The sequence below is a fragment of the Schistocerca gregaria genome, chromosome 4 (genome assembly GCF_023897955.1).
Source record: "Schistocerca gregaria isolate iqSchGreg1 chromosome 4, iqSchGreg1.2, whole genome shotgun sequence".
In the NCBI taxonomy this organism is placed as follows: Eukaryota; Metazoa; Arthropoda; class Insecta; order Orthoptera; family Acrididae; genus Schistocerca; species Schistocerca gregaria.
Genome location: NC_064923.1, coordinates 773,318,457 through 773,345,726, shown reverse-complemented (window position 1 = coordinate 773,345,726; position 27,270 = coordinate 773,318,457). Strand labels below are relative to the sequence as shown.

The window sequence follows — 27,270 nt, the reverse complement described above, 5'->3', positions numbered from 1 at the left end:
GGTGAACGCTTTCATCCCGAGTTAAAATGACGTTTAACAACGGTACTATGGAGGTCGTATGGTTAATATGATGGCCGACTCGTTGCCGTCTGAAAGGTGGCACCACCTACACACAAGGTTATGGTAAAATGGCTAAACGGAAAGTATTTCTTCCTGAAGCAGTTGAAACCTGAATGTGACATTGATTTATTTATCCATTGTTTCTTACAAAATTTAATGGTTCAGAACCAACTTGTAATAAATAATATGACTGACAACGTATAATCCACAATAAAAAAGTGTGTGTAAGCATAAATTATTGTCTTTATTACCAAGAAAATGATACGTGATGGCGCCCAGACCTATTTTTTCATTTCTTCATCTTCAGCTTACCACGTTGGCATGTACTTCTGAACTACTCGTGTTATAGTCTACGTTCTTTTTCTGTAGATTTTGGTGAGAGCAGCACTATCATCGAACTGTTCACAGCACCGCACCCTCAGCTCACCTTCGTATTCACAACGAAACATATTCCCATTATACCACTTTGTGACGCTGTTGACGTTAGCCTAAATTCGTCTGACCATATACCCTTACCCTCTTTCCGTTCCACTTCGCTGCTCCCCACTACAATTGCAGTGAGCCTCTGCATTCTCCTTTTTAGATTTTCTGCTTTCCTACCACGTTCAGGCTTCTAATATCCCAAGCTCCGACTCGTTGAATACTACCCTTCCGTTAGTTATTCAGTTTGTTTCTCGTGGTCATCTCCGCATTGTCAGCCCCCTGAGGAGATGTGAATGGTGGACTAATCTGGAATTTTTTGCCAGTGTAGAAACCATCATGACAATGTCTCAGTTACAGGCTACATGTGCTGTGGGTACACGTTGCCTTCAGTCCAGAGACTGGTTTGCTGCAGCTCTCTAAGCTACTCTATCCTGTGCAAGCTTCTTCATCTGCGAGTAATTACTGAAATCTACATTCTTCTGTATCTGCTTAGTGTATCCATCTCTTGGTCTCCTTGTAGGATTTTTATTCTCCATGCTTCCCTCCAATACTAAGTTGGTGATCCTTGAGGCCTCAGAACATGTCCTACCAACCGATCTCTTCTTCTAGTCAAGTTGTGCCACAAATTCCTCTTCTCTCCAATTCTGTTCAGTACCTCCTCTTTAGTTACGTGAACTACCCATCTAATATTCAGCATTCTTGTGTAGCACCACATTTCGAAAGCTTCTATTCTCTTCTTGTCTGAACTATTTATCTTGGATGTTTCACTTCAATACGTCGCTATAGTCCATACAAATACTTTCAGAAAAGACTTCCTGGCACTTGGATCTATATTCGAATTAACAAATTTCTCTTCTTCAGAAACGCTTTCCTTGCCACAGCTAGTCTACAGTTTAAATCCTCTCTACATCGACCTCATTAGTTATTTTGCTTCCCGAATAGCAAATCTCATTTACTAATTTAAGTGTCTCATTTTGTAATCTAATTTCCTCAGCATCACCTGATTTAATTTGACTATATTCCATTATAGTCGTTTTGCTTTTGTTGATGTTCGTCTTACATCCTCCTTTCCAGACACTGTCCATTCCGTTCAACTGCTCTTCCAGCTCCTTTGCTGTCTCTGACAGAATTACAATATCATCGGCAAACCTCAAAGTTTTTATTTCTTTTCCATGGATTTTAATTCCCACTCCAAATTGTTCTTTTGTTTCCTTTACTACTTGCTCAATATACAGATTGAATAACATCGGGAATAGGCTACAGCTCTGCCTCACACCCTTCTCAACCACTGCTTGCCTTTAGTGCTCCTGAACTCTTATAACTGCCATTTGGGTTCTGTGTGAATTGTAAATAGTCTTTCGCTACCTGTATTTTATCCCTTCTGATGTGAAAGAGAGTATTCCAGTCAACATTGTCAAAACCGTGTCTAAGTCTACAAATTATAGAAACGTAGGTTCCTTAATCTAACTTCTAAGATAAGTCGTACGGTCAGTATTGCCTCACGTGCTCCAACATTTCTACGGAATCCAAATTAATCTTCCCCGAGGTAAACTTCTACCAGTTTCTCCATTCGTCTGTACAGAATCCGTGTTACGTGTCTTTAATGCAGTGATATACATTGCCTTCTGCATCCTTAAGCCGTTGATCATAGCAGATTCTTCTAACTTTTAGGGACAGTTCCCCACGTCAAGTGCCAAAGAGTGCCGTGAAACTCTGTCCGCTCCTCCGGTCTGTTTGATAAGCCCGTTTGGCATAACGAGAGTGACTTCTTATGTCGGAAGTGCAAGTGGCCATTACTGATCATATTTATTGAAAACTTTAGCCGTGGCTTGGTCCTGATGAAGATGCCATCTGAACACTGTTAACCTCAGAGACACACTCATGTTCAGAAAAAAACAGAACACCTTGAACGACTAGAGAGAGGACATTCATATTCAAAGGACATGTACGTCAGCATGTTCTGCAGAAATGATTGGCATTACAGTCATCTCGGCTCAGAATGTCATCTGTTGCCATGGGCTCTGTGCTTCACGCGTGATGTCATCGAGGCGTATAAGGCGCGAATGGTGTCCTGCAGTATATCCATGGATGCTGCATTCACATGGTTGTAAAACTTACCTGTGGTGGTTGGCATTGGCTCAAAGAACTACACCCATGGTTTCACCATGTCCCAAACATTTTCGACTGGCGACAAGTCTTGTGATCTGGCGCACCAGTGTAAAAGGCCGACATACTGTGCCACCAAGAGGGCACCTATTCGTGCAGGAAGATGTGGTCGTGCACTGACTTGCTGAAAAATGGCGTCTGGGATGTTGTGCAGAAAAGTTATGTCTACAGGCTGCAGGATGTCATTCACGTAGATCACACTGGCGACAGTGCCCTGGGAAAGCACCAACTGTGATTTGAGGTTGTTCCCAATAGCAGCTGCCACCGTGAAGCCTTGAGTTGGCGCTGTAGTCTTGTACGATTAGAGGTAAATGTCATGACTCGCGCTGCCTGTGGCGAACCAAAATGTGGTCATCATTTGGAAACAAACAGAACATGGGTTCTTGCGAAAGCGATATCTGATGCCATTCCTGTCCCCAGTGATGTCGTTCCATACGTATTTGACGTCTGGTATGTCTCCGTACATTCGTCAAAGTAGGCTGAGAAGTGGACGGCGTGGACTTAGCCCACGCCGTAACAAACGGCGGCAGACAGTCACCCCTGATGGTGTAGCATGTGTGAGTGTGTTCCACTGCTGCGCCAGAGCCGAGGAGGACGCAGATATGTCCTGCAGCGCCATTCGGATGAGGTTTCGACCCCTCGCGCGGGAGGTCTGGGTGGTGCGATCTGACCCTCCTCGTCGTGTTCTACGGCCTTCCGTGCACGACTCTGCACACACCTGTTGCACTGCCGAAGCATTTACTTTCGCACGAAGAGCAATTTCCCCGATGAACGCCTCCTATTCTCTCATGCTGATAATGCGCCCTCTTTCAAACTCACTGATTTGACGGCACGTTCCGCGTATACATCTGCGAGGCATCCCACGCGTCTGCTCGAGTCACACTCATCCATTACGTTCGGTTTACAGCGATAACGAGAGGCGCAGGCACATTTTACCGGTGGGTGGTGTTGCGCCGCGATATCGATGCTGACGCTGAACCCGCGGGCCGATGTGGTTCAACCGCTAATCGTTTCTGCAGGACATACTAATGTACGTGTCTTGTGGAAATGAACGTCCTGTCTCTAGTTAAACGTCTTCTCTTCCTTTTTTTTATGACCATGAGTGTAGGAACTCTTGTGTAATCTGATATATTGTAGCACCTGTGTCGTCCACAGCTGATTAACTGGTGACGTGCTGCCTCGGTGATTACACACCTGTCTCTTACAGACTGCTCAGACATTGTGTCCACGTACGCATTGTACGGTGCAAGTAGTTAATCAGTAGGGCGACGTAGAAAGCAGTCTTTAAACGGGGAAACTCAGTTTGGACACTCAGTTTGCAAAGGGAAGTCATAACGTTTTAATCATTTTGAAAAAATAATAATACGTAATAAATATTTTCCTCGTTTGTTTGCAGGTACTGTTACACGTTGAAATCTCCGCTGCACACCACAGCAGCACGCCGCCAGAGAATTGGAGAGCAAACGGCGCTAGAGACTCCTCTAGTATTGTGTGACAGCACTCTGGCGCAGGTAAGGTAGCTCAGTGTGTAGCAGAACTGCGGACGTGTAGCTGTAAACAAACGAACAAAATATTTGACACGTAACTTTATTTTCTCGAGGCGACAATTAAAGTTTTATAACTAAAAAAAAAACTGAATAAAACACCTGACGTTTAGACAGTAGACGCACTGCTTTTAGCATATGACTAGTGTTCAATAGCAATGTTTCCCACTTTTATCTGAGTTACAGGTTAGAAGGGTCCGTGATCACTCGCATAGAACATCACGTCGTACACCGTGATGGGAAGCAACGAGACAGCAGTAAACGTTTTCTAGTGGGATGTGTAGCCAACTTTGCGCTGGTCAGTCACAGCCGCGCTTCGCAGAATTTCTGCGCCTCTCGTACGAAGTGGTGGAGGCGAGGCCAAGGCTGCGGCAGCCGCCCCGGGCGTTCTCCACTGGCAGGCGGCAGCAGCAGCGACCGGGGGGATCCCCGCGGCCGCTCGGCGCACCAGCAGACAACACGAAGAGGAGAGGGCGGCGCCGGTGCAACAAGTGGGGCTTTGGCGGCACGGAACAAGGACACCAAGTGGGCTCTTGCTCCGCACTGAGGTTCCTGGGCGGGAAGAGGCGTCGTTTAAAGTACCGACTCGAGGCCACACCCACGGAGTGCACAGAAGCATACCTGTCCAGACACCATACGTAGAAGCCGAATTCTCGAATGGGTGTCTCTCTGCGAGTCATCAACAGCTCATGGCTCACCGATGTATTACCTCTGCCTATAGGAAAAATTGTCCTACATGAGGCACCGTTTTTTGAAATTTAAAATTACCCGTCGATTAGAAGTCTTATATTATGTTGTAAAGTGTGTTATACTATTACTGGGGAATATTTAAATATTACCCTTGCAAAAAGAGTCCCGAATATTTTCTCATACTTTAATTGGTGGACAAAGAATTAAAACGTGTAAATTATACCTCTGGAAAGTACGGGGTGACAATTATTGAAGTATAGAAAGTAAAGTCGTCATAACTTCTGAACGGTTTGTGTAAGGACGTCCACTGGGGGCCATGATGGGAATTTCTAAGCGCATGCGCGAGCGCTTTGTTGTTGTTAGCCCTTTGCCCTTTAATATCTCAAAAAGTAAGCAAAATTGGAGCATTTGGAGGAGTGAGAATACGCATTCCGCGATCCAATAGTATCTCCTCCCTCAAAGCGTGACTGTGTGATGTACAATCCCCAGTCACGAAATAATCTGTGCGATATTTCTTGATGACACGGTGACGAGTGAACTGAAGATTTTGAAAGATGATTTCATCTCCTTTATAAAAAAAATGATCCTGATTTCCACAAGATATCGGTCATACAAGAAGGAGAGTTTTATATGTACTGGAGGAGCACTTTGGAGACGTCATTCTGACTCTGGGGTACCCAGAGGCCACTGGTATCGGCTCCGATTGGCCGCCCTATTCTCCAGATCTGGGTGTTGTAGAGGGTGTACAGCAATAACCCCAAAATTATTGCTGAGCTGAAAACAACGATTCAGGTCATTCACATCAATGATGTTCCGATACTTCAGCGCAATTTCGCTATTCGCCTGCCTCACATTATCGCCCATGGTGGCAGACATATCGAACATGTCATAACCTAAATCCGAATACCTGTACATGTTGCTCATGTTGATTAAAGTATCCACATGCCGTGGTCTGTAACTAATTTACTTTTTATCATATGTTCAATAATTGTTACCCTCTATGGTTCCTAATTTCCGAATTTTCGTGTTTCCTAATTACTGTTTGTAATTAAACTCTAAAATTTAGTGAACTAATTGATATCAAATGATTGTTCCGAGAGCAAAGTTCCGCATAATTGTCGATTACTCTGCAGACGTTTCAGCTATAACAAGAAAAATACTTCACGCTGTGCTTTTTCATACAGAAGTCACATTTGAGACCCTTCCAGGCATCATCGTCGGTAGCCGCACGAAACTCAAAGCACGAGTGAAAGCAACCCATGCAGTTAATCCGCGCCTCTACAGAGTTATTAGTTGATCACTGCCGGTTGCAACACGAGCGCCCCTCCCCCTCTTCCTATTGGTTTCATGAAGGCTTCAACCGGAGTGTTTCTCACCACGATCCCGCCGATCAGTGGTTCTTAGCTTCTATTTGGTAGCCCCAGATGCCCCAACAGAACCCCCTGCAGAAGAGCTTGTTGAGGGTCGTTCCTTCGCCGTAGTGTTTGTCCAGCGATTTAGCCAGGGAGTGCACCAAACCCTTCTGAAAGGTATGTCCGGCATCACCGCGCACGCTGAAACTGCTCTCGTCCGAGAACAGAGCACGACCGCACAACTCTCTGGTCCATTTCCTACGCTCTGGGCACGATGTCACATCCTTGTACCCTGTACCGTCTCACCGGTCAGCACTGATGTGACGCTGTACCCCATCCCACGCGCGCCTTTCCAGGGGTGAATTCGGCCCCCACTTTATTTTCACGGATGAAAATGCGAAACCTCATCGAAAGCGCAGGTGAAGGGGCTCGTGAAACGATTGCACATACGGCTAATGCACTGGACAGCCCGTCCCCCCGACTTCCACCGAGCACGTGTGGCGTACAGTGAAGGGACGTCCACTTCCACCCCGACCATCCCCCCGTTGCCAGCGGCGTGGGTCGAGGTGTGGGACGCCCTGCCAGGAAAACTCCTGACCCACTTTTCGGCCGGCACTGGAGCACGTGTGCCACTCGTGGTGATCACTCACCCTACTGACAACCGTCACGCCTTTTGTATTGCCCAGCCGACCGTCGGAAATCGCGGTGACTTCGATATAATTGTTGTCTCCGAATGAAAGTGTCACTTCTGTACGTATTGTTTTCAGTTACCTTCTCTGCTAGGCTTAATCAGTTATCTCTATGTGTGATCTAAGTTTCACCGCACTGTCTAACTCGACTCTGACACGTCATGCTTAAGTTACTTTCGCTCTTCAGTTCTTGAGATACCTGTGTAACTAGCAAGGGTGAGTCAGTGCCTCACTCACTCACTTCACCTCCTCGTCATGCCAATAGATTACTTTCTGCGATGACGCTTGAAACTGTAGTAAGAAATACTGACAGATTCTCTCGTCTCGTAGAAGAAACGAATGCCGCAGTGGCGCCGTGCTGGCCTTTGGTTTTATATATAATTAAACACCATATGCCCGTGTAGCAACTGAGTTATCCAACAGCCGAAACAGTCGCTTACATATAAATGGTGCAAATGGCTCTGAGCACTATGGGACTTACCATATGAGGTCATCAGTCCCCTAGAACTTAGAACTACTTAAACCTAACTAACCTAAGGACACCACACACATCCATGCCCGTGGCAGGATTGGAACCTGCGATCGTAGCAGTCGCGCAGTTCCGGACTGAAGCACCTAGAACCGCTCCGCCACAGCGGCCGGCGCTTACAAATAAATCCAAAGAGAAAATTTTAGGCAGTTTAAATTAATTAACTTAAAACTTTCATGGTATGGTTTCATAACTTCCGAATAAGTATTTGTTGATAAATTCTACCTAACACCTCTGCTATCCCCCCTTTCCCTTCTCGTGCTGGTAATTGCAATATATTCAAAAAGAAAAGGGGCTATGTGCCCACGGCTACGGTACATCTATGCGGACAGAATGTGTGTTTTTCCTACGGTCCATAACCTACCAGAAGCGCTTTTCGCTTTACGCGCCACAGTTTCTGTACCCGAGAAACTGCACGATGCAGATTTAGAGTGGTTTCAGCATCTGTTTAAGGAGTAGTTTGCAGTAGTGCTAGATCGACATGTGACTAACAAAACACCCACCGGCGCCTTGACTTTGACGTTTTAAACCAGCCGCACCACTCACCGCTCTGCCCTGCTCGTGAGCCTCAGGGGCCTCGGCTTCTGTGGTCAGAACACAGTGGAGCCCCTCGGCACTGCCGTGGACCGCTTGCAGGGCTTCCGCGACACAAGCAGGGTCGCTGACCACTGAGCCAGCCATCCGGACTCTTGCACAAGATTTGTCCAACGCAAGACGGCGTGCCGCGAAAGGAAGCAAGTGATCCGGAATTATATCCACGTTGGCTGTCACATGACTCATTTTTAGCGGTGAAGACGAATTTTGCCTGACGAATAAGCAGGCGCGCAGACGCTTGCAGCAGTGTGGCGTAACCGTGTGTCGGTGGCGCCGGCGGACCCGCGGCAGCCTCCCGCGGTGACTCGCGTGTGTGCGGGGAACCCCGGCCGGTCTCACGTGTGCCCCTGCTTGCTTGTTGCGCCACTGCCAGCTTCAGAGGCACATCGCACACACCTCTGTGTCACTGCATTCCATGGGAGATTAGACCAGAAGCAGTGATCGCCCTATAGGCCTATAATGGCGACAATAAATAAGAATAGCCGGAAGAAGCTACTATTTGATAACGAAAGATCGCACAAGATATTTTTTGTTCAAGACGACAGGTTTCAACAGTCTTGGCTATAATCTTCCAGGTCTTAAACATTTATCTAAGGAAAACATCTTCATTTTACGCTGAACCTCATGCACAATATGTACTCCTTATCGATTTGACATCTTGTGCATGAAGTTCAGCGTAAAATGAAGATGTTTTCCTTAGATAAATGTTTAAGACCTGAATATGTCAGCTAAGAAACCTGTTGAAACCTGAAACTTCGTGGCAGATTAAAAGTGTGTGCCGGACCGCGACTCGGACTCGGGACCTTTGCCTTTCGCGGGCAAGTGCTCTACCATCTGAGCTGCCCAAGCACGACTCACGCCCCGTCCTCACAGCTTTACTTCCGCCAGAACCTAGCCTCCTACCTCCCGAACTATACAGAAGCTCTCCTGCGAACTTTGCAGAACTAGCACTGCTGAAACAAAGGATACTGCGGAGACATGGCTTAGCCACAGCCTGGGGGATGTTTCCAGAATGAGATTTTTACTCTGCTTTAATCTGCCAGGAAGTTTCATATCAGCGCACAATCCACTGCAGAATGAAAATCTCATTCAGTTGAAACCTGTTGTCTTGAATAAAAAATATTTTGTGTGATCTTGGTTTTTGAATGGTTTTTAACAATTAAAAGAGATCGACCTTCGGTACTCTCATATTGAGAAAATTCATTTACATTTCTGTGTGCAAATGGTAACATATAAATCTTGTAGAGCATCCAGACAATACCGAGCGAGGTGGCGCAGTGGTTACCACACTGGACTCGCATTCTGGAGGACGACGGTTCAATGCCGCGTCTGGCCATCCTGATTTAGGTTTTCCGTCACTACCCTAAATCACTTCCCAAAATCACTTCAGGCAAATGGCGGGAGGGTTCCCTAATCCGATGGGACCGATGACCTCGCTGTTTGGTCGCTTGCCCCGAATCACCCAAAGCATCCAGACCATAGGAGGGGGTTTTTATTCTCTGTTTGTAGAACGGCATTCGAAAAATCTGTGGCAGGAACTGATCATTACTTAAACTGAAACGTTTCTCGGAAATGTACAAATCTAATTTAGAGCTGCCCAACAGAGATAGTGTTATATTCTCACTTAAACGTAATTGGTAAAATATTTCTAATCATTATGTGAATAGCCATTCTTGGTACAACTATAATATCAACCATATCGTAAGTTCTTGCACAGGAGAGACCTCCATTATGAAACGCATCTTGCTACAAAACATTCTTTATTTCTTTCTTCTCTGTCCCATACTATTACTTTCTACATCAAATGCTAAGAGAGCCAAAATTTGCTATTAAAAGGAAAGGTGCTTCCCAAAGAAACTGTCGACATTTATGAGATGTTATTTTAGCGCTGTATTAAAGTAATCTTTATTCAAATTTTATTTTTTGCCTCTTTAGATTTCATTATTTTTGTGCATTCCTTTGTTACTCATCACCAAAGTACAGAGGATAGATCTGGTCACTTGATACTACTGATTACTGAAAATACTTTCTGACGCCTGTGTCATTTATTTATGTGCAGATGATCAATGAATGTCGATGTCAATATATTTGACTCTTCCCTGAGTTATTTACTGCTCACATTTGTGAATCAATCAGAGCAAAAGTAGCTTCGAAACGGGACGGCATGACCTGCAACAGCCTAAACTGGAATAGCAGTGCGGGGCCTACGGTGTGCCATGGGGCACAACTGACATTACTGAGTGCCAAGCTGGATACCAGCTACGAGATTAACAATAATATGAAGCTACAAGAGTCGAGAATCCTAAACGTGGAAAGGCTTAGGTATGTCGAGTCCAAAATTTGACATTTTTCGCGAGAAGAAATAGCAGCGGAAATTGTGTTACTCTGCGTACTCCGACAATTAAAGGGTGTCATTTATTGAAGGACAATTAATGCTTCTGAACAGGACCTTCGAACTGCACGGCTGGTTCCGGGGCATCATGGGAATCAGTATGGTTTGGTTTAGCGACGAAGCCCACTTTCATTTGGATGACTTCGCCAGTAAGCAGAGCTGGCGCGTTTGATGGGCCTAGAATGTGCATTTCGCGATCGAGAAGCGATGAGTCTCACGGAATAATCGATGCGGTATTACTTGATGGCACGGCGAATAAGGAGCGGCACGTGAAGGTTTCCAAATATGATTTGATCCCCACTATCCAAAGTGACCCTGAAGTCGACAATATGTGGTTCATCCAAGACGGAGCTCGACCCCATCGAAGCAGGAGTGCGTAGGATGTCCTGGAGGAGCACTCTGGGGAGCGCGTTCTGGCTCTCGAGAACGGAGAGCCCACTGGCATGCGCCTCGATTGGCAGCCAGATTCTCCAGATCTGAACACGTACGGCTAGTTTTTGTGGGGCTACGTTAAAGACAAGGTGTACGCCAATAGCCTCAAAAGCATTGCTGAGCTGAAAACAGCCATTCAGGAGCTCATCGACATCATCGATGTTCCGACACTCCAGACGCGTCACACAGAATTTCGCAGTTCGTCTGCGGTACATCATGGCCAATGATGGAAGGCATGTCGAACATGTCATAACCTAAATCCGAAAATCCGAATGTCTGTAGTGTCATTAATATGTTGAATACTGTGTGTGCATTCAGTAGTTCGTAACTGTAGTTGAATAATAGTCACCCTGTGTTTTCGCCATAGTCGCGGTGAAAGAAGCAATCTAAGGACAGACGGAAAGCGGGATGCGGAGCCGGAACGGCGGACGTCGGCAACAGCTTCCTTCCTCGTGTGCGCGGCGCGGATCTTGCGCGCCTGTTGCGGCGTCTTGTCGCGGGGGCAGCGGCCTGGGGCTCCTCTCCCCCCTCCTCGCCCTCTGCGCCGCCTCATCTGCCACCACCTTCGATCTCTTGGTCTGCTCCGCCGCCGCTATATAACGTGTCCCGGCGCCACTTGCAACTCAGTCGCCGAAGTTTGACAGTCGACCACACACAAAATGGCGGCTGCAGCTATGCGTATTACTGCGTCTTGCGTGTTGATGTTGTTGTTGGAACGTGCAACGTCTAGCCCTCTCTTCCTGCAAGGTGAGTCTATTCACGAGTTTGTTTCCTCTATATTGATCTTTCCTTCGTTTTTCTATTCCTTGCGAACAAGAAAGTGAGGGGAATATTTTTCCCACTCCGTACATGCTAAGTTTGTAGAACTGGAGTGTTGGACTGTATGATACCTGCTCCAACTACTCTCATAACTGATACGAAAATTAGACATCATAAATACAAGTATGTCTCATATTAGAACACTATAGTCTTCACTCCCGAGTACAGGAACATTCTGGAAAGAAATGTCTGCTGCTACAGGGTATGAAATATTAGTAAACGGCTGTAGTAGCATTGCGAAGACTTTCCCACTGCTAGGCAACGAGTTATTAGGTTGGCTGAACATCTGTGATACTACACAGATTGTCGCATTCAGTGAGAGAAAACTGCAGAATACCCATCTAGAACTGTTTATTAGAGTACTTCTGAACAACTACCTGGTTGTAGCTTGTCTGGGTGAAATGATCAGTACAAACGGTAGTGATTCCAGGTGCTAAGCCGTGATCATAATAACGAACTTCGTCAGCTTGTAGCCCCTCCATTAATGAGTTGTTTAATTGGGCGGAAGAAAAAGTATTTCCGTGGAACAATGAACGCTACATACCAATAACAAACAATTCAGGAGGATAGTGAGTTACACAGACTTAATACACAGTCTCAGTAGATGGGAAGTGCTGACGTAGAACAGAAGTGCTTGCTCAGAGCCAGTACTTTGTGTTTGTACAGCGGATACTAATGTTAGAGGTATAGTGGTTCAGGATAACTATTGCTTTTTCCACATCAAAAAGAAGATCTTGTTTTGTGAAGTCAAATTTATTGAAGGTCAGCGGAAAAAATATTAGTCTTCCACTTAAAAGAGGACACTGGTTGCCTCGCAACGCTACAGACGGTGCAGGACTGGTATGAGGCGCCTACGTGAACGGTGGCCAGTGCCGTAGGTCATGGCAGCGTAGTGGCGCGTACGTGCCAGTAGATTCCAGAGAGCTGTCGTGTCTACACTTGTCCTTGATCACACTGTCAATGAACGCGAGCTGCCTGACGAAGTACAGTGGCTGCGAGGAGCGGTGTACCACACAGAGTGACGTGACACGGCGTACGAACAGTAGCTGTGAAAACAGCGCATTCGAGAGACAACATAGACGAGCGTCACGCCTTGTGGTTAGCAAACGGTTTCAAACACGGCAGCATTGCTGTCAATGAATGCTGGTTCTACTGAAGGAGTTCCCAAGCGAACATTGCGACAAGAACTGCGTCGTATGGACGTCTGAGTCTGGTACTTTACAAAATGTCCTTCGTCGTAGTGCACGACTTCAGTGGGGCATAGAACGGAAAAACTGGACAGTAGCTCACTAGGGGCATCTCGTGTGGACCGAGGAGTCATTTTCCGTGTTTTGAAATGTACGCCGACGAGGTGTTTAACGTACAGTATGCGTGCTCGTCACTTAACGTGGCCGCTACAGCTGGCCCACTGGACAGTGGAGGTGACTTCCCTGATGTCGGCAGAGGGCGCCGCCTGCCCCCCCGGCAGCTGCCTCCGAGTGCGCCACTGCCCGGCTGCTCTGCTCGCCATCCGCCAGCGCCGACAGCTGCCCCCGCGCTGCGGCTTCGACGGCCTGGAGGAGGTCGTCTGCTGCCCGGGGGCGGAGGCGGGGGCGGAGGAAGGCGACTCCAACGACATCCCCAGCGGCGACGCCTGGGCCTTCCCTCCTGCAGACCGGCGCCCCAGCGAGGCAGGTGAGTCCGCCACACACTCTGCCCTGCTCCGCTCCACCCCCACCACTCCTCTGGACTCACGCAGTGCACCAGCAATGCTCACTCGTGCTGCTTTACTTGTTATCCTTTACATCTGACTCAATGCATTATTACTAATAAAAGTCGTCTTTTCACCATACCATATTGTATATATACTAAAAATGGAGCTAATTTGTTTATCGTAACTGAATCAACTGTGGGTTCTTGGTGAAACATTCTAAATTAAGTAAACAAACACTGTTTTTGCCTCTTTTTACAAGTTTAGTTTCTTAGTCTTTTACAAAACTTGAAGCTTTATTTGGTTGAAGCTTTAATTATGGAAAGTAAATGTTTAAAATTCGCCGGCCGCGATGGCCAAGCGGTTCTAGGCGCGTCAGTCCGGAACCGCGCGACTGCTACGGTCGCAGATTCGAATCCTGCCTCGGGCATGGATGTGTGTGATGTCCCTAGGTTACTTAGGTTTAAGTAGTTCTAAGTTCTAGGGGACTGATGACCTCAGTCCCATAGTGCTCAGAGCCATTTGAACCATTTTTTGTTTCAAATTCCCAATTTAAGTAGTAAGAAGATACGAGAATAGTATTGCATGAAAGACTTAAGATTTGTAGACGACCTCCACCAATGCTATCCATGGGGAAGTACCTCAGAAAGTCACTGACCCCTTGCTCCTGGGCAGCCATCACGATCTACTACAACTCGCCACCTAAGAGCAAAGACCTCTGTAATGCCTTCAGCCTCTCGCCCACAAATGGCATGCGCCTACACATATGTTGAGTTCTTTTCCTCCCATCCACTCTAAAGGGTGAAAGGGTAGCATTTGCTTTTCTCTATTACTGTCCCTCTCCTATCTAATATCACTCTCAATGTATAGCTATTTCATGACACAGACACGTGTAATGATAATCTCTCGTGTTGTCTCCCATAACTGCATTAGCTTGGATTCAGAAGGTCACACATTTTCTTCGCACGCCGAATCAGCACTTATGTTATAGTGTCGCCGTGAAAAGCGCGTTGCAGCATTCAGTAACATTTCTATCCCTCACACAAAAATCATCCGTGTATAAGAACACCACCAAAGGATACAGAAAAAATTAACTTCGCCGTATGTTCAAACAAGAAGGTAAAAAGCTCGTTATTTCTACGAATTTTATGCACCCCGCATTGGAAAATATCTCGTCTCCCTGGCACCATGAGACCGTCTTATTAGTCACAGCCTACAGTTACTTCCAGACTACAGATCACCTCAGGCCAACCAATAAAAATATAAATAAACAAATATATAAGAACATGAAAACCGTAATGACGTCAATGACATAGTTTTTGTCAGATAAGTGCTTAGTTTTTGGGCATTCGTCCGTTTATGGCACCGGATACGACAGTTTGAACCACCACTCCTAAGCTACTTGGAACTCCACAAGTGATAAGCATTCAGCAAGAAGGTGTCGTAGCCTACAACAAATTTATTTCACATAATCCCATTAGCCTAACTTTTCCATTTAGAAATGGAACAGGTACCTTCTAAAAAAATTTTTGTATTCCGTTATTTTCTGAAGTCATTTTAGCGCATTACGAAAACTGTGCGTGCCTTGCCAGCCGGTGTGGCCGTGCGGTTCTAGGCGCTTCGGTCTGGAACCGCGCGACCGATACGGTCGCAGGTTCGAATCCTGCCTCGGGCATGGATGTATGTGATGTCCTTAGGTTAGGTAGGTTTAAGTAGTTCTAAGTTGTAGGGGACTGATGACCTTAGATGTTAAGTCCCATAGTGCTCAGAGCCATTTGAACCATTTTTGTGCATGCCTTAACGTAAGTCATCAACAATTTGTTCCGTAGTGATAATGAGCCCGCTTACATGAGTGAAATCGAAATATGCAGCATGTATTACATTACATTTCTTTTCTCTTATCTACAGCCTGCAGTTCTTACAAAGCCATGCGGGATGGTCTGGAAGACTACATTCTACGTGGTAAACTGGCTGGGCCGCATGAATTTCCACACATGGTGAGTTCACACTGAAAACTCAATTTTATTCGACATAACGTGATGCAAGGATAAATTTTCAAAACGAATGAATCTTCGTTTTTACAATACAGAATGTACAACTGTAGTGACTATCTGTTAAGGAGAGCACAGCAGTTCTACTGCAGCTGCTATGCAATGGAGTCCAATGTTTCCTTTACTTGGCCATCTTAAGAGACTGTGTTTCTGTAAAGAAACATGTGAGAGCCACTTGTTTGTTCTTTGGGAGTTGTTTAAGCAAGAATATCCATCATAGTAATGCTCACACGGAGGAACGAGTGTACACGTTATGGTTATATATGCTGTGCGTACCCTTAGTGATTAAACCTGTACAATTTCTATACAATATTGAGAGAAAACGTTTCTCGCTACTGATACGCCCATTTTATGGGAATCTTAATTTCATCATGCATTATGAATCAAAACACAGGTGATCCACCGACCTTCCTGATGCGCTACATTTAAAGAATAATCATATTAGATATGTTTACCTTAAATAATAATATAACCTCATTCATCAGAGAAAATAATTTGAGGCTCGGTGGTCAACAAACAATTAATTTGACTTATGTCAAGTGACTGCGTTCAGAAGAACCACACGATTATTAATCTGCGTCACCGTGCCAAACATTTTAGCATGTTTGGATCTAATATTAGTGTTGCTAAATGTTAAACACAACGTCTTTTGATCGACCCATGATTTTGTCAAAAGCTTGTATACTGAAACTATCGTTGAATGCAATGTAAGTTTAACACTCAATGGTTCACTGTTGCGATAAACTAGCTCTGACGTGGGAGGTGTCGGCAACGATCGACGACTCTGGAGTAAAGGAGGGAAGCGAGGAACACGTGATTAGGGACGGGGCAATTACAGCGAGCGTTACGCAAACGTCAAAATTATTGTACGCTTTCTTAATAGTTCAGAATTGAGTTTAAGGTTTGACTTACTGCTGACTTCAAAACTTCATTAGACGCAGAACACACGTTCGAGCTGGACAAAGATATGTCATTTTTAAACGACTCATCCTCGCATTTGGCTTCTGTGACTTCGCGTAACCACAGAAACTCTGACAATATGACAGGATGAGGATTTCATCCGGCATACTCCCAATCCGATTCCAGAGTCTGACAGTCCGACAAGCTTGTAAGGGTGAAGCAGGGGACGTTCTGCTGAGAAATAGTTGTTAAGAACAAAATTCGGTACATTGCGCCTTTTCAGAGTTATTTAACACTGGCGTTAGCAAAGCAAGTCGTCGCACGTGCAAATTCAAGCATCCTGACAGAGGCGATGTCGGGAAACGTGTTCTTCGTTTGGTGTACTCAAAATGAACAAACGTAGCTTTTGCTCACCTAGCTTAAATTTACCGCTTCTGAAAAAGGCGTATTTGAACTGGTAATGAGTATTTCGGCAATTAGTAACTAACAGACCCACGGATGTCAGCGCATTACCGCATTCTAGAGCCTGCAAGTGCTTGAATATGCAAGCGCAACGACCTAGTTTCGATCCTAAATAGCTCAGGAACGACGCAACGTATCATTGTTTTTTTTCTTAAGAGTTATTTGTAAGCACAGCCCCCCCCCCCCCCCTCCCCGCAATAGCCTTACAAGCTTTTCAGACTGTTTCTAACGACCTTGCCAGTACTTTTGACAAATGCATACAGGTGTTTGTGGGTGAGTTCTCTGTTTGCCTGGCAGTACAAGGAGGGAAACCTGTTGTGTTGCAGGCGGCGCTGGGCTTCAACGTCCCCAACACGGAGGGCCTCAGCTGGCTGTGCGGAGGGACCCTCATCAGCGACCAGTTCGTCCTCACAGCGGCCCACTGCTGCGCCAACAGGGTCACGTGAGTAGCCTTCTCTGCACATTTCCTCAAGAGAACTGAAGGTCACTTTTAATTCCACACGCGGAAAAAAATAATGTTACTGTCACGAATCGCGTACATTCACTTTTGGTAGCTCACTGAACTGCGAGAAGGACTCGGGAGTCGATAACATGGCTAGTTCAGTGTCTCACAAAAAATGTCACTTTCACCCAGGTGATCAAAACATCGGTATAAATTTTAAAACTTAATAAACCACGGAATAATGTAGATAGAGAGGTAAAAATCGATCCACATGCTCGGAATGACATGGGGTTTTATTAGAACCAAAATGCTAGATGGGGCGCCAATCCATATTGCTAGAAGCGTGAAAGATCTCTTGCGCGCGTCGTTTGGTGATGATCGGGTGCTCAGCCGCCACTTGCGTCATGCTTGGCCTCCCAGGTCCGCAGACCTCAGTCCGTGCGATTATTGGCTTTGCGGTTACCTGAAGTCGCAAGTGTATCGTGATCGACCGACATCTCTAGGGGTGCTGAAAGACAACATCAGACGCCAGTGCCTCAACATAACTCCAGACATGCTTTACAGTGCTGTTCACAACATTATGCCTCGACTACAGCTATTGTTGAGGAATGATGGTGGACATATTGAGCATTTCCTGTATAGAAAATCGTCTTTGCTTTGTCTTACTTTGTTATGCTAATTATTGCTATTCTGTCGGACATTTTTGAACTTTTATATTTTTTTGGTTCTAATAAAACCCGATGTCATTCCAAGCATGTGTGGCAATTTGTACCTCTCTATCCACATTTTTCCATGATTTATTCAGTTTTCAAATTCATACTGAGTTTTTGATCACCCGGTATTTTACAAGTACGAGGCACTTTCCCACGATGCGAGACGTAGTAAGCACACTGGCATAGTTGACAAACCTAGCACATCTCGTAAAGACAGCGAATGTAGAGGTGGAAGGACAGACGGAGGAAGTTTCAAGCAGGGAGCATAGATAAGTCTTCAGAAAACGGACCCCATTAAAGAAAGTTACACTTGCATTATATTCAGACCCTGATGCCCTTACCCACCAAATGCCACACATGTCTGGGAACAGAGTTTGTTATTTGAGACCTACTTCTGCTCTCTGATACCATTTGGGGGTCAGAAATGTGGCGTTCGAGGTACGAGAGATTAGGGAAGCCATGGATCTTTATGTCGGTATATTATGGACAATGGTGCGCACATCCTCAGTCTCCTCTAATTACGAAGCATGTGTTGATCAGTTAACTGGAGGTTCAAATTTCTATTGTTTACGTTTTCGCTCTGACCCTTTGAAAGGAACGAACATGATAGCTCAATATTTCAGCTGGAAGTATGCAGTAACTGTAGGTCAGGAGTGGAGAACGCAGCTACGAGAACCGCCGCGTACGTGTGTTCCAGGGGACGGCCAGTCACGGTGCGTCTGGGAGTGAACAACCTCACGGCGACAGCAGGCGGCGCAGACTACGGCATCTCAGAAGTGGTGCTGCACCCCAGCTACAGGAAGCGGCAGTCGTACGGCGACATCGCGCTGCTGAGGCTGGACAGGAGGGTGGAGTTCAGCGACGCCGTCTTCCCCGCCTGCCTCAGCACGCAGGACGGAGACCCGCCGAGCTTCACCGCCGCCGGCTGGGGCGCCACGAACGCTGCCGGTGAGTGGAGCGGCCAGCTTGTCTCAACTCCTGTCACTGTCCAGCACGGTACGCCAGTGAACGTTTTCTCAAATACGTGACCTAGGAAACATCCAAACAATTATGATGTTTCACTTATTGTTTCAAACCTTAAAAATCGCCACTTGCACTTAGTCAATTCAAAAGGAAACTCTTCATATCATACCCGAAATACTGTGTCAGTGTGATTAACAACTTCTAAAATGAAGAAATATCAGAAAACATTCAGTGTTCGTAGCATTTGGATCCATTGTCATTATAAGCAGAACTATACATTGAGACTGAAAGCAGAATATCTTCATATGCAAAAACTTTTCAACATCCACTCAATTCATCATTCTCTACCTTTTCTGACTCCTCCTCTGCCGAGCATATGATATTCACAACAGACTTGGTACAAGCCACACGCTTAGCATGTCATAATTTAAAAGTAAGAAACAAAGTCGTCACTCTCCTTTGTTCCAGGAACGCGACTGAGCTCTGTGCTTCTGAAGACCACCATCTACCCACGTGCGTTATCACAGTGCCAGAGTGCCTACAAGGAGAGATTTCCACGAGGAATGGACTCGTCAGTGATCTGTGCCGGAGACCCACAAGGGAAGACTGATACCTGTGTTGTAAGTACTCACTCTGATCATACACATCGTACCTTGTATACTGCACAGTACCAGTGAGCCGTGCCCACCGACTGCTCCTCAGTACGGCGTGCTCTCGTTTCGCAGGGCGACTCCGGCGCCCCCCTGGTGACTGGCCGCTCCGCCCCCTACACGGCGGTAGGCGTCACCAGCGTCGGCCCCAGACCCTGCGGCGGCGCCCTGCCCGGCGTCTACACGCGCGTCTCCACACACCTCGGCTGGCTGGAGGGCCGCGTCTGGCCCTAGGCACGGGCCCTCAGGTCACAGCTGCGCTCCTGGCCAAAGGGCGGCCGCAGCTCCAACTCGTCTGCATTCCGTAGCCCGTGTAGTACAGTGTACCTGCCAATCTGTGATACGTTACATGTGATATATTTATGTATTTACACTGCGGCACCTATTAGTTGAGAATTGTGTTTCCGAAAGTCTGTTCTATAATATTTACTACACGTAATTGCTGCTCGATTATCACTTAGTTTTACAGCTCACCACAACTCTCTTACGTTTTTGCTTTTTTCATTTACTAAGGGTATCGTTTCCTGAAGTTCTTCGCTAGCACAATTTTATAGTTCATCAGATTTGTGACAAGTGTATCGAAGTAAAATGCGCCACGGCTGAGCTCGTGGCCGAAGGACAGCTCGGAGCCTTAACTCACCGGCATTGGATTGTCTGTGAATCTGTGATAAGTTACATGTGATATAAGTCGATGTATTTATACGAAGTTATCTGTTAGTTGAGAATTGCGCTCCCAGAAGTCTGTTTCGTAACAATATAGGTACTACAGAAGTAGAATTATTTTCTAAAAGTATCAAACAACTTGCTCAATTAGCTCTTAGGTTTACGTTTCACTTAAAGAGTACTGACAGTTTTTTTTTTATCATGACTGTATCATACTCTAATAAAGTTTGGTTGTAAAAGTCATAAAACTTACATGTTTATCTGATTTATGACTATTGTATCAAAGTCAGATCCAACAGATTTCGATGTATACACAAATTCAAAGCTAATAGAAAGTGTATCGTTCAAATTGCACTTAAAGTACAAAAATAAGCTAGAAAATAGCTTCCAGGTATAATGTTGTTAAGTATTTACATTGTTATTTATTGTATAAAATCTGTGATATAAATGAATATGTAACGTTTTAAAGTACTGAAAAAAGAATGATGACACCTTGCTAGCTGCCCATTTTTCATCATTTTTACACTAGATTGCTTAATGAATAGTTTAAATGTTGAAAACATAAACTCTGTTTTATTGTAGCTGCCTTACGGACGTAATTTATTTACTTTCATATATTTTTAGAATTTTTTATTAAAATATCATCATCAAATTCTGCTCACATAATATGACGTAGCTTAATTATTTGTTTAGCCATCACATTCTGAAAGCATTTACATTAAATTATTGTTATTTATTATTCAAAATCTGTGATATAACTGAATTTGTGGTAAGCTTTATGTAATGAATAGTTTAAACGTTAAAAACGTTTATTACGTTTTACATATGTTTATAATTTTGTATTAAAATATCATTATCATATTCTGGTTACTTGATATGATGTAACATAATTTATTGTTTACGTACTATCAAGTTCTGTAATAAAAATAAATTTTATTCATTTTATCTTTTATGTTTTGTCAAATGGAGCTGATGTATGAATGGTGAGTGCGAAAAGTAGTACCCATAGAAATAATATGTTGTGCTTTGAGTACATAGGGTAACAGAAAGTCTAGTAGGCATGAGTGCCTTTTCGAAACAATTTACTTTACAGTTACAGTTAACGGCCAAGCCATTTTACTTAAAACCGACTCTAATAAAACATTTGATAACAAATCATAATTTTCCAAGCAATGAAATTAAAAATTTTACTTTACCGTTAATAGCCAAGCCATTTATCTTAGAAACAGACTTTGATAAATCATTTAATAACAAAATTAAAACTTCCCATGTAATGAAACGAAAAACCACCAATTTGCATACAATTTCGCTACCGAACATGTAGGGAAATTTTAAACTTTGGCACAAGATATTAAATTACAAGGGCTTGCTAACATGGAGGCAGAACTAGCATTTTCAAAGGATGCCAAGTAGATTAAAACAGTCGAAGTAAAGATTCAGTCATTCACCTTTTACAATAACTAACAATTTCAGAGCCATGTAATTTTAAAAACCCAGCAATGAAAGGCAAACTTAACCTTTTTAAACAATGGCAAAAAAACAGAGTAAACTACAACCATTTAAGATTTTACAATAACGTACAACTTTAATACCATGTCCTGCCACCAAAATGTCGTGGGATAGAAATAATTTTCTCCCGAAGGATGCTCAGGCTAGAAGCCTCACATTCAGCAACCACATCGACCTCACGCGAGGCAAGGGAGGAGGAATCAAATCAGGAATCATAATCCCCGCCCAAAAATACACTTCCCCCCCAGGCAGTACTAATAAGAAGCCAAAAGATCACTGTCTATAATTACACCGTCGACAGGGATAGGAAATCTGAACGCAGGAGGCCACAAGGCAAAAACGACGCTGGTTGCAAAAACCAAAATTCTTCAATTAACATCTAAACCTTTAACCAACTTAACTTGCAGTTTATCAGAGAAACAGCAGGTGAACTGCGATGCAAAGGTTCCTCACACCCGGCCGTGTCCACATCGCCAGCGTACCCATCTGGGCACAGTCACGGAGCCACGCGCTCTGTCACCGGAGCCCTCGTCTTCTCTGCACCCACGGCGGCGAAATACCACTCCTCAGGTTAGGCGAGTTACTAGTCCATCATTCGCGCCTCGAGACGGAAAATTTAAAGACGTTCGTTGGCGTTCCCACCAAGCAGTGACTCGGAACCACAGCCGTGGCCCCCGAGTGTTCACAGCTAGAGCTTACAGCCTTCTCCCATCAACTCGTCCCACACGTCTCGCACCGCCAGAAGAGACCACGCTGCTTCTCGGAACAACAGCCAACTCTCGACCGCCACGCCACGCCGCGGTCTCCTCGTAAGACACTCTCTAATTCCAGATTTCAAAAACCGACCGACCGACTCGTCACCGCTAGGCAACCAACCGGCCATCCCCCCAAAGATCTTATTCCCTTACACAGGAAGCAACGACTCGAAGATCGATAAGACCAGACACGCCGCCAGAGGGGAATCTCAACAGAATCGTATGCAGCCTATGGATAAATATGAAAGAATCAATTAACGATGGAATGGCAGTACTCGGAACAATCTTTACAGCGCGATATATGTTGAGAGCCGACACACAGCTCAGAATTTATGCAGGATGGGAATGTACTATGTAGTTACGTATAAATTAAGGATAATAGTTACGATGGGCTATAGAGCTTCGGGGTTTGGGAGATGTCTACTAATAAACTGAGACAAAAGCACAACACATTTTAGATGACCAGTAAAAGAAGGCAACGGAGCGGAGGGCTTCATTGGCCATACTGCTGCTTACAAACGCAGCTCACTGGAAATAGAGTCAGACGGAGATCTAGTGTCGTACGCAGATATCTGAGTCCTAATTCATTATTACTGACTGAACTTTGGGTAATAGTAATGCGTTGTACTAGGGTACAAGGGTACAACGTTTCTGACGCTTTCTACAATCTTTATTCAAAGAAAACACAAAATTCGCCTACTCCAGGCTACGAACGCAGTGCCGTTTAATACACTTAACAGCAAAAAACAGTATCACGTGTTTAAATAACTTGCGGTGTACGCTTCTTTCGACAATAAGCCAATAAGCTACAATGTCCCTTTATTACAATGCTCAAAGACTCAGTTGTAATAAGAAAAATGCAGCAATTGGAGTGTAATGGTGATACCTGTCCACCACGCCGTAAAACTGCTACAGCAGTTGTGGACGGGTACGCATACACGATCCATTACTGAAGCTGTTAGAGGTAATTTACCGATGCTGTACAATTAAATTACTTTGAAAGCAAGTATTCGTTCTGTTCTTAATTTACATTCCAGGTCATAGGCAGAAAACTACGCTCGTGAATATTGGAATGGGATGTTTTAATACTAGAGTATTATAAGAGCTTCGCGATTAGGAAATCATTTCACACTCTGAGGGACAATATGGAAAAGTCTTAGTAAAGGGGATCGTTGCTTGTGACAGACAGAGGTGGCACACTTGGTATGGCTACACAGCCCACAGAAGAGTTGTTGTAAACCTGGTATTTGCATTTCATCAGCTTTAGACATTTATCTCCAAATTCCATAAATTTCTCATCAATTCCTTCTCAAATATGACCTTTTTGTGTGTATGCCCAGTAATAAGAAGTGCAAGATGTAAGAGTTGGGGCTAGCAGCCACTTTTTTCTACCACTTTTGATGTGTTGATAGCAGGTGTCAACGCTGAAGGCAGTGAAAGCGCCAAGTCCTTAGAGGATTCTCAACAACAAACTTTATTTACAGGCATCGAAACAACCAAAGCTGGTAATAGCACAGAGACACGAAGATATTACAACTTATTAATTGTTCAGACAATAAATGATGTCAAAAATTCAGAAAAATCCTGCAAAGCAATGAGTGTAACGATAAAAAATATGCACTTTAAGAGAACTGGCAGTTTCCTTGGGTAAGAGATTTTTTAGAATTTTGAGCTTATGCTTTCGTATGCGACAAAACTTATTTGCAAAATAGTTTCTTTTTTTTAAAGAAAAGACTTAACAGACTGTTCAATGCAAATACGTAAACAAAATTATTTGACAGAGGAGTAAAAAAAATGGCGGCTCCGAAAGGGGTTGAAATTGTTTGAATAGTTTAAAACACGAGAAAAATGATTAGCAAGCTAAGGTTTTAAAATCAGAAAAAAATTTCTTGGAGGCAGAATACGTGCATCAATTACACTGCTGCTCAAATTTAGCGGCCTTACAAGATCTTAGACCCACTTAGTTGTACTGGTCACGCGGCAATGCAACAGGCGCAACTGAACCGGCTTCGAAAACAAAAAGTTCCTTCTTCACCGAAGAGCCAAAGAAACTGGTAGAGCCGCCTAATACGGTGAAAGGCCTCCGCGAGACGCAGAAGTGCCGCAGCACGACTGCCATAGACTCCACTAATGTCTGAAGTCGTGCTGGAGGGGACTGACACCACGAATACTGCAGAGCTGTCCATAAATCCGTAACAGTACGAGGCGATGGTGATCTTTTCTGAACAGCATGTTGCGAGGCATCCCATATATGCTCCATAATGTTCACGTTTGGGAGTTCGGTGGCCAGCGGAAGTGTTTAAACTCAGAAGAGTGTCTCTGGAACCAGTCTGTAGAAATTCTGGACATGTGGGGTGTCGCATTGTCCTGCTGGAATTGCCCAAGTTCGTCGGAATGCACAATTGAAATGAACGGATGCAGGTGATCAAACAGAATGCTGACGTACGCGTGACCTGTGAAAGTCGTAACTAGGAGCATCAGGGGTCCCATATCACTCCAACGGCACACGCTTCACACCATTGCAGAGCCTCCACCTGGTTGAACATTCCTCTGCTGACATGCAGGGTCCATGGACTCATGACGTTGACTCCATACCCGTACATGTCCATCCGTGCGATAAAATTTGAAACGAGACTCGTCCCACCAGGCAACATGCTTCCAGTCGTCAAAATTCCAGTGTCAATGTTGACGGGACCAGGCAAGACGCAAAGCTTTGTATCAAATGTACACGATTGAGCCTTCGGCTCCGAAAACCCGTATTGACGATGTTTCGTTGAATGGTTGGCGCTGACACTTGTTGATGGCCCAACGCTGAAATCTACAGCAATTTGCGCAAGGCTTGCACTTCTGTCACACTGAACGATTCTCTTCAGTCGTCTTTAGTCTCGTTCTTGCAGGAGCTTTTTCCTGCCGCAGCGATGTCGGAAATTTGATGTTTTACCGGGTTCCTGATATTCACAGTACACTCGCGAAATGGTCGTACACGAAAATTTCCATTTCGTCGCTGCCTCGGAGATGCTGCGTCCCATCGTTCGTGCGTCACCTATAACGTCATGTTCAATCCCACTTAAAATTTCATAATCTGCCATTGTAGCAGCAGTAACCGATCTAACAACTGCGCAAGACACTTGTCTTATATATGCGTTGCCGACCGCAGCACCATATTCTGACTTTGTGTATTTGAATACGCATGCCTGTAGCAGTATCTTTGGCACTTCAGTGAATAAGTGGTGGTATCTTTCAGACGTAACATTACTCGATGTAACTCCCTTCAGACGCAGTGGCCGCCTCCAGTCTTGCCCTGAAGCGATCGCACGCACTCTTGGAAACAGTGCTATTTTCGTGAATGCTGCTTCGGTAGCAGTCCGTACAGATGCGACGTGAGAGTGTCTCGTCTTACTGGTAACTCTTCCGATTAAGCTTCAAAGGTAGCAGTCGACGGGATTCAAATGCGGCTATTCGGAGCGAGAACTCCTTTGACCAGAACATGTCAACGTTATTCGAGAGCCGGTTATGGACGAAATGGCTCGTGTGAACCATTTCACCGTCCTGTTGAAAGACATATTGTCTTCCTGAGGCCACAGCTACCACCCACGCTTTCACATTCGTGAAAACGTGCAGATAAACGTACACTCCTGGAAACGGAAAAAAGAACACATTGACACCGGTGTGTCAGACCCACCATACTTGCTCCGGACACTGCGAGAGGGCTGTACAAGCAATGATCACACGCACGGCACAGCGGACACATCAGGAACCGTGGTGTTGGCCGTCGAATGGCGCTAGCTGCGCAGCATTTGTGCACCGCCGCCGTCAGTGTCAGCCAGTTTGCCGTGGCATACGGAGCTCCATCGCAGTCTTTAACACTGGTAGCATGCCGCGACAGCGTGGACGTGAACCGTATGTGCAGTTGACGGACTTTGAGCGAGGGCGTATAGTGGGCATGTGGGAGGCCGGGTGGACGTACCGCCGAATTGCTCAACACGTGGGGCGTGAGGTCTCCACAGTACATCGATGTTGTCGCCAGTGGTCGGCGGAAGGTGCACGTGCCCGTCGACCTGGGACCGGACCGCAGCGACGCACGGATGCACGCCAAGACCGTAGGATCCTATGCAGTGCCGTAGGGGACCGCATCGCCACTTCCTAGCAAATTAGGGACACTGTTGCTCCTGGGGTATCGGCGAGGACCATTCGCAACCGTCTCCATTAAGCTGGGCTACGGCCCCGCACACCGTTAGGCCGTCTTCCGCTCACGCCCCAACATCGTGCAGCCCGCCTCCAGTGGTGTCGCGACAGGCGTGAATGGAGGGACGAATGGAGACGTGTCGTCTTCAGCGATGAGAGTCGCTTCAGCCTTGGTGCCAATGATGGTCGTATGCGTGTTTGGCGCCGTGCAGGTGAGCGCCACAATCAGGACTGCATACGACCGAGGCACACAGGGCCAACACCTGGCATCATGGTGTGGGGAGCGATCTCCTACACTGGCCGTACACCTCTGGTGATCGTCGAGGGTACACTGAATAGTGCACGGTACATCCAAACCGTCATCGAACCCATCTTTCTACCATTCCTAGACCGGCAAGGGAACTTGCTGTTCCAACAGGACAATGCACGTCCGCATGTATCTCGTGCCACCCAACGTGCTCTAGAAGGTGTAAGTCAAGTACCCTGGCCAGCAAGATCTCCGGATCTGTCCCCCATTGAGCATGTTTGGGACTGGATGAAGCGTCGTCTCACGCGGTCTGCACGTCCAGCACGAACGCTGGTCCAACTGAGAGGCCA

The 27,270-nt window shown here is 45.5% G+C and overlaps 1 protein-coding gene across 1 annotated transcript in view; it reads left to right on the top strand.

Moving 5' to 3' along the window:
* The window catches only part of LOC126267442 (CLIP domain-containing serine protease 14D-like), a 239,147-nt gene that overhangs the window by 65,486 nt on the left and 146,391 nt on the right, over positions 1–27,270 (top strand). The window contains exon 4 of the mRNA XM_049972706.1: positions 18,646–18,896. Within this exon, the coding sequence (XP_049828663.1) occupies positions 18,646–18,896 (251 nt within the window). The remainder of the gene's footprint in view (positions 1–18,645; positions 18,897–27,270) is intronic.